This window comes from Tamandua tetradactyla, chromosome 2 (genome assembly GCF_023851605.1).
Source record: "Tamandua tetradactyla isolate mTamTet1 chromosome 2, mTamTet1.pri, whole genome shotgun sequence".
Classification (NCBI taxonomy): Eukaryota; Metazoa; Chordata; class Mammalia; order Pilosa; family Myrmecophagidae; genus Tamandua; species Tamandua tetradactyla.
Genome location: NC_135328.1, coordinates 44,445,426 through 44,454,012, shown reverse-complemented (window position 1 = coordinate 44,454,012; position 8,587 = coordinate 44,445,426). Strand labels below are relative to the sequence as shown.

At 39.0% G+C, this 8,587-nt stretch overlaps 1 protein-coding gene and 1 pseudogene across 1 annotated transcript; both read right to left on the bottom strand.

The window, feature by feature from the left end:
• On the bottom strand, positions 1-630 carry LOC143656167 (IQ domain-containing protein E-like). Its single transcript, XM_077128021.1, is given in 3 exon segments — positions 1-386; positions 425-507; positions 509-630. Coding segments are annotated over 3 exon segments (591 nt in total).
• A 1-nt stretch (position 631) lies between these two features.
• On the bottom strand, positions 632-1,533 carry LOC143656162 (IQ domain-containing protein E pseudogene; annotated as a pseudogene).
• Positions 1,534-8,587: the final 7,054 nt, after the last annotated feature.

Here is an 8,587-nt window from a genome sequence, read left to right as displayed (position 1 = left end):
TCACTGGTAGCACTTTGCCAGGTTCCTCTCAGGTGGGCCCCAGAAGATGGATAGAATGATGGCGATAACGTCCTCATGCCCAGTGCTATCCTGACTTGGGGATGTGGTTCTGAACACAGGGTGCTGGGAACTCGTATCTGGAAAGTGTGGCACACTTGGTGATTCTGAGCAACATGCTTTCCTTGATAATAGCTTGGCACAAACTAGATGACCACTGAAAGTCAGCTGAAGCACAATACCTGCCTCATCCAGAACAGCTTCTTTTTTCTTGTGTCTGTATGCCTTCCACCAGGTCTGCAGGATCCTGGCAACCTCCTCTCTCCTCTGGTCTTCTCTTGGCCTGCGGGTGCAGGAGAAGGGAGGCCAAGGGAACAGCTTCCTTGAATCTGGTTCAACATTTTCCTAAGCGTGACTGAGGGCGAACTGGAAGTTGGGAGTTCTGGGGTCTCATGACTTATTTCTATGGGACCATCTTTCACTTCTTTCTTAATTTCTTACAGTTCTTGGCAAGTGTCTGAATTCCTCCTGCAAAGCCTCCTCTTTCTCTTCTTTCCTTCTCACTGGTGCATTTTGCAGCTCCTTATTCAAGTCAATTTCTGCAGACAGAAGCTGCTTTACTTGCAATTCCATGTTAAGCAGTAGAGCTGTGGGGCTTGATTTGGCCAGTTCCAAAGCATGTGGCTTGCCATTGAATTAATTAATTTTTTCCCCCCTTGCTCTGCAATCTGCCTCAGCAACCTGGGCTTACTCCACTCCATGTCAACCTTTCTTTTGGAGATGGTGGGTGAATCTCTCAGCACCAGATCCAGGTCCTCCTTCAGGCTCTGGTTCTCCTAAGTCAACTGCTGGACAAGGTCAGGAGAGCACTGCTCACTTTATTCTGCCTCTACAAGCCCAATCTTCTTCTCTACTAGAAGCTTCTTTCCTGTTCTTTCAGAATTTGCCAAAAGATACTGGAGAGGATGAATCTCCTTGAAGTAGGTCTCCATGGCAATTCTCATCTCCTCCAGGTTAGTTGTCTCCATGTCAGTCTGCAATTTGTAGATGATATTGCTCCAACTTGAGAATTCTGTTTCAGCTTCTTAAATACCCAGAAAGTATCAGGCCTTTTCCCTTCGAGAGTTCAAACAAAATCCAGGCCTTGGGTTAGACCCAAAAGCTGTTCTATCTGCCAATCCTTCCTGTTATTTTCTTCCAGGCATCAAAACTTTGTTCTTATCAGATCCCCATCACCTCTCTGCATGCATAATGACTTCTTCAACTCAACAATCTCATAGTGCTTACTTTCTTTCTCTCATAGACCGGAGTTCCAAGGATATGATCACTGCTGGCAGAATGCCTGAGATTTGACCTCTTCATTCTTAAAACTTCTGATAGATGTTTGGGTGTGCTGTTTGCAGTGGGAATGGCTGTGCGGGAGGTCCATACATGCTCCAAGGTGAGGTCTGATTTCAAGGGTTGATCAAATTTCCTCGTTTTGAACTTCAAGTCATAGCTTCTGTGGGTCAGGGACATCCTGCCACCAAGAGGCATGCTCTCCACTGTCCTTAGTGGCCTCTAGGACAACACATTTTTTAGGTTTAGAGTGATAAGGTGACTCCGCTCTGAGGCCAGTTCCCTAAGGCCCAGGTGCTGCCCGTGGCTCCTCAGGGTGGTGGGCATGGCTTATGAGGTCCTGGGCCCCACGGGTGCCTGCAGACACCTCACCTACACACAAGCCAGGTGGGGAGCCCCCCCAACACTTGTTATTGTCCATCATTTTTACTATATCCATTCTAGTGGGGGTGAAGTTTTATCTCATTGTATATTTGATTTGTACTTCTGTGATGACTGACAATGCTGTTTTAGGTTCCTACCTGCTCAAACAAATACCATGAAAGGGGTCTACTTAATCAATGAGAATTTGTTTGCTCAGGGTTTGAATCTTGGAAAAAGTCCAATCAAGGCTTATCAAGGAGATATTTTCTTCCCTAATATTGTGGTGTTCTGGGGCTGGCTGTTGACAGGTTACAGGGGTCAGAACTCAGGCCCCAGCCTCCTTTCCCCCTGCAACAATGGCTGAAACTCATAGTCCACTGACTCATGTCCTTTTCCCTCCCCCTTCTCCTTGCCACAACTCGTGATGCCTCTTGCCAAATGCTGCCCAGGACAAGAAACCACATCCAAGCAGGACTCATAGTATGGCTCCATCAATAAGGAGCAAACAGGTCAGGACAGGCACAAAAAGAAGGAAGCAAAAATACCAACCAATGGCAATTGGACAAGTCACCAAATGCAGAATTCAGGACCAATAAGGGTTGGCAACTGCAGAGTATAAAAGGAAAACACATTACAATGCAGGCTTTCCTTCAGGCTCTTGAAGAAAATGGGCCTTTACCCTCTTCCTTCTCCCCCTCCCTCCTCCCCCTCCCCCTCCCTCTTCCCCCTCCCTCCTTTATAGTAAATCCCTCTCAACCTCAGCTTGCTGCACGGTTATGGGTGCTGGACTGAGCCTCCCAATTTGTTCTAACAGCTATTGCTGATCTTTGGTCCTTAGCTTGTCATATAGTAAGGCACATGGCGGTGTCTCCTGGTCTACCCCTTCTCTTCTGGTTTCTGATGTTCAGCTTTTTGCTTCCTGTGGCATTCTCTCTGTCTGAATTTCACTCTGCTTATAAAGGACTGTCTAATAAGATTGAAACCCTTCCTGATGGTATTTCATTGGTACGATCACATAGCTGCTAAATTTCTGCCTTACTTAGGCATAGAGGATGTTATACTTAGGATAGACGTACTGAACGATTTTACGCAACAAGCCTTTAATGATAGTCTCAACAGATATCTCTTGTAAATACTGAAGTGACCCTAATGCATAAAGCAGTACTACAAAACTGAATGACTTTAGATGTGTTAACAGCTTCACAGGGAGAGACATATGGTATAATAAAAATTGAATGTTGTACCTATATACGTGAGAAACCTAATGCTAAAGTATTAGAACATATGAAAATCAATTAATGCAACAGACACTGGCTCCACCTCCTTTAGCATATTTGATCTATTTAGTTAGCTTCCTACAGGAATAGGGTCTTGGTTTCATTCAGTATCATAAGCATAATTTATGATATTGCTACTAATAATGGCAAACACTTTCATCTTTGAAACATATCTCTGTCTCTTATCCCAGCCCTGCCATAACCAAAATACTGGAGAAACCTTAATACTCCAGCAAAAACCTGAAGTCAAAGAATATATACAAGCACAATCTAAGAAGTTCCATTCCTTCTACCCCTAGGGTTGATGCCCCTTTCTAACAGAAAGAAGTCAGAGCAGTCATAGTCCAGATATCCCTCAAGATCGAGTAATGGTCAAACAACAGGGAGGAGTTGTAAAGGAGTTACAATTATGACTACGACTACTGAATCATTATATAAATATTCCTTTTTACCTTCAAGTGAATTAGAATAGCTAGAAGGAAATACCTGAAATTATTGAGCTGTAATCCAGTTAACTTGATCTCTGATAATGATTGTATAACTATAACTTCCATCTTGTGACCTTGTGATAAAAGTCTCTTTATCCATTTTTACTTTAGACTCATAGTCATGAGGGCAACCCCACCCCCCAATGCTAATGGAAGAACCGGAATTAGCTCAGAACTATTAACTTGATTCTAGCAAAGTCCCTCTCCTTTACATTTGTAAATTTTTTCTGCCTATACTTGTTATGAAAATGATAATAACCCCACCTCCCCTCCTTTTTGCTTATATTTGCTATTGTGATAACTCTTTCTCTCTTCTTTCTGCCTATACTTGCTATTGAAAATGGTAATAACTCCATCTTCCCTTGTTAGAATCCATATAAACCTTTAACTCCTTAGACGTGGGGAGACAGATTTTTAGACTGATGTCCTGCTTTACCCCTAGCAATAAACTCTTTTTCTCTTTGAAACCCAGGTGTCTCAGGAATTGGTCATTTGAGTGCACTGGGTGGAGAACTTCCCTTGAATCGGTAACAACAGCACATGTTCTGCTGGATTTCAAAGTTTCTATGGGACTTCCTGTGTGCTTCCCATTTCCTTTCCTTTTGGATAGGAGGATCTGTACCAGTTATCCTATCCTTGCCTGTCCCACCATTGTATACTGGGTGGGTGGAGAGAATAGGGCAGGTAACTTATCTTTTCACCCATATATCATTAGATCCAGAGTGATTGTACTTGTGGAGCCTAGATATGGTTTAGGTCATGAGAGTCTGAGCTTTGAGTAGATGCTGTCATGGAATGAGATCTTTGAGGACCTTGGGTGGTGGCCATTGTATTTTGCATGTTAGAAGGACTGAATAACTGAGGACCAGAGGACAGGCTGTGGTACCTCCTGATCTATAGAAACTGTGAGGGAGTTTCTCACTATTTATTACTATTTTAAAATAACAACAACAAAACCCATCCTGCTTGAGGTGGGCCACATGTTGACTGAAATAACCTCATTAAAAGATTGTAGTTACAATGGGTTCACATCCACAGGAATGGATTAAATTCAAGACTATATCTTTCTGGGGTACATACACCTTCAAACTGTCATAGATGTCTAGTGTCTTTTTCTGTGCATGTAGTCATTTGTATGTCTTCTTTGGAGAGTGTCTATTCAAGTCTTTTGCCATGCTAATTTTTTCAAAAAATGATGTTCTGGAAAATATATGTTCTGGATACATGTCTCTTATGAGATATATGATTTGTAAATATTTTCTCCCATTCAGTGGGTTGTATAGTCATTCTCTTAATGGCTTCTTTTGAAGCCAAAATTTAAAATTTGATGAAATTCCATTTATCAATTTTTGTTGCGTGTGCTTTTTGTATTATATATGAGAAACCATTGCCTAATCCAAAATCATAACAATTTGCTTCTATGTTTTCTTCAAAGAGTTTTATAATTTTAGCCTTTATATTTATCTAGGTCTCTTTCCAAGTTGAATTGATTTTTCTTTATGGTGTGAGGTAGACACCCAACTTCATTCTTTTGAATGTGGCTAAATTATTTGCTCCGTACCATTTGTTGAAAGGATTATCTTTGCCAGTTGAATTGTCTTGGCACTCTTGTATAAAAAGAATAGGCCATAAGCAAGGGTTTATTTCTGGATGTTCAATTCTACTCCATTAATCCTTGTGCCAGTACCACAGTGTCTTGATTACTGTAGGTTTATACTAAGTTCTGAAATTAGGAAATTTGAGTCCTCCAATTTTTTTCTTTTTTCCAGATTGTTTGGGTTAGATTGTGTACCTTGAATTTCCATATGAAATTTTTAGGATCAGTTCTTCATCTGCAAAAGAAGGTAGCTGGAAATTTGATAGGGATAGCATTATTTATTAATTCTAATATTTTTTGTGTGTGGATTTCTTAGGATTTTCTATATAAATCTTTTATTTCTTCTTTTCCTGTATGGAAGCCTTTTATTTCCTTTTCTGGCCTAATTTCCCAGATTAGAACCTCCAGTACAATGTTGAATAGAAGTGGATATTAGAACCTCCAGTACAATGTTGAATGTGATTGTGGACATCTTTATCTGTTCTTCACCTTAGGGGGAATACTTTCAGTCTTTCACCTTAAGTAGGAATACAGCTGTTGTGTCTTCACAGATGTGCTTTAGGAAGGTCCTGACATTCCTATTAACTTATGAACTACTATATATAAAAGGGGAGAAAGGAAAGCTCTGGTCCATGATTTTACCCTGTTTCTGGCTCCTATCCTTTACTCCACACTGGAAGAGATGTTAATTTGTTAGATTCCAGTAATGCGATTAAATTCTGGTACTACTGGTTTGCAGTAACTTGGTCAATTTTATTTTCTTCATGAAGAGGAGAGAGGAATGAATTGTTAAGCTCATCTCAAACAAGAATATTTTTATTTACTTTTATAGTCCTAAAAATACTCTTCTCTCAAAAGTTTACCATGATGTCCTTCCATTTAATAAACAAATACTCTTTATTATTTTTTGGGGAAAGGGAACTCCCAGGATTACTGAGTTGACCGAGCATCTAATTTTAGAATATCCTAACTTTATTTGACAACTATTTCTTGAGCACTTACCTAGTTTCAAGCATAGAGAAGGTCTCTTTGAGAATATATTTGAAGAAACCTGGAAAAAGTGAGTGAGGGAGCAAGACCTGAGAATACTTGGAGTAAAATTGTTCTGGGGGCGTAAACAGGAAGAGCAATTGCCTTTTCTATTTGCATGGACAGGCATCAGTAATTGAACCTGGATCTCCAGCATGGCAGGTGAGAACTCTGCCTGCTGAGCCACCGTGGCCTGCCTAGCAATTGCCTTTTAATACCACAGAGGGAATCTAGGTGCCTATTAGGGCAGTAAAGAGCGATAGGTTAGGTGGATAAAGGGGCACTAGTAGGAATACCCTAAAACAGTTTATTAGACTAAAGGAAGAAGGGAAAGTCTATTTGAAGGTGGCTGGGCATCCAAGTTAGTCTTCCAAAATAAGCTGCCAAATCCTCCACAATGAATGGAGGTTGGGAGAATTCCAAAGTGTTTCTGTCTCACTTAAGTTTCCTCTCTTCCCCCGAGCAATGGTAAAAGGAGAAATATATAAAGGGGTAGTGGAGCTTAGAAGAAAGACAGATAATGTCCAGGTGATTTGAGGAGGCTGGTGTGAAAGGGTATTTGTTACAGATGGTGTGGGACTTATTAATTTGTGTGATTCTGGAGAAGAAGGTGTCCTGAGGGCAAATGTGCAGGTTTATAAAGAAGCGATCAGGATCCTATTTTTAAATAATTATGTGATATGAAATGGAGAGGAAACACTCGTAGAAAGTAAGAGTGTTGTGAAAGTAGAGAACCACTTCAAATATCTAATATTCTAAAAGCAATACATTGTTTTACTAAAAATATTACCCACCATATACTAAAATCTACTGAATTATATACTTTAAAAGTGTGAATTTTTTGACATATGCATTATATCTCAGTTGAGATGTCATTAAAAATAGCAAACCTTACGTAAATAAAAAAAATTTGACTATTCACTTGAAGTCTGCATAGAGAAAGATTTTCTAGTTATTACACTGGCAGAAGAGGTCACAAAGAGGATGCTTATTATTTGATTATATGTAGGTTGAAAACTTATTTATGCCAAAAAATAGAAAACAAAAATAAAAGATGACATGGTAGTTGGGGAAAATTTGCTGTACAAGACAGAGTAAAGTTTAAATTATTAATGTATAAAGGACTTATACTATCCTTAAAGTGGTCAAATGACTTGAAAAAATAGGTAACAAAAAAGTAAATAAAATTCTTTCTCAGACTTACAGAAAAAATCAACCAAGGAGTCAAAGAGATTCCCATAAAACATGGAAATACCATCTTTTGCTTATAATATTAACAAGTAAAAAATGACAATAAAATACTGGAAAGCTTGCAGAGAAAAGACACTTTCATGGACAGCTGGTTGGGATGTAACTCATCAACAGTTTTGTGAAGTATTTTGGCAAAATGTATCATAAGCCTAAAAGTGTTCCACCCAGAACTCCACTCATGAAAATTTATTCTAAGTGTGTGTGTGAGATCTTATATGTATATGGTTTATTCACAAAAACTTTCATTGTATGATTATTTATAATTAGAAACATAATTTTCTAAAAATAATTAGAAGCATCTAATGATCCAAATGGGAGAATGGTTATATAAGTCATGACACACGCTTCTGATATAATAATTATGCAAATTTATGAATATTTAATAACAATATGCAAAACAGTAGTAAAATAAAGTAAAAATTATCATCTTAACAATGTTAAATAAATGCGTAGAGAACAGGATGATAGGACTTCGGGTAAAATATTCACAGAAATTTCTTTTAAAGGAGAAATTTTTAAAAATATTTTGGACATTTATTTTCATGAACACGACTTTTTGTTTTAGAAAAATATAAATCAGAGTTTAAAAAGTAAAGATTAAAGACTTGTCACAACTAATAAATAAAAATCAAATCACCTGCTAGAGTCCAAGATAAAGTACTAAGTTTGTGATATTGGACAAGTCTCAATCTTTCTGTGCCCAGGTTGCTTTTCTACAATTAGGCTTGCTTTGTCAGGCAGTGTATACAATCTGCCTATGTGTTGCCATATTCTCTATGTTGAGGTCAATCCCTAGGAGTGAGTTTCTTCCAAGACTGGGCTTGTCACTCTGAACCCCAGACACTTGATCAAATTCCTAATACTTTCCCAGTCTTGCCAACATATCTTCTCACTGGGAGCAACTTTGTAGTTCTATCCTGTGCTGCTACTGGGCTTCTTCCTAGTAGCTAAGTATTGTCTGATACATTATTTTGGCATTTCCCCACTCTCTTGTTTGAATTTATTTGGATACCTGTACTTAATTCACTGTAGAAACTGCTGGCCATGTCACTCACCAGACTGAAGTTCTGTCCTGGTCAGTTGCTTCTAATCCAGTAATTACAAGTCAGAATCTCCTTTTGTCTCATCTTCTTGTGACAGTGAACATCCATCCTGCCTTGAATGTAAACCTTTTGCGATTTATAATGAACAAATCCAGAGAGAAAGACATGTCTAAAAACCTAGGCTTCTAGTCTGGGAAGGATCCT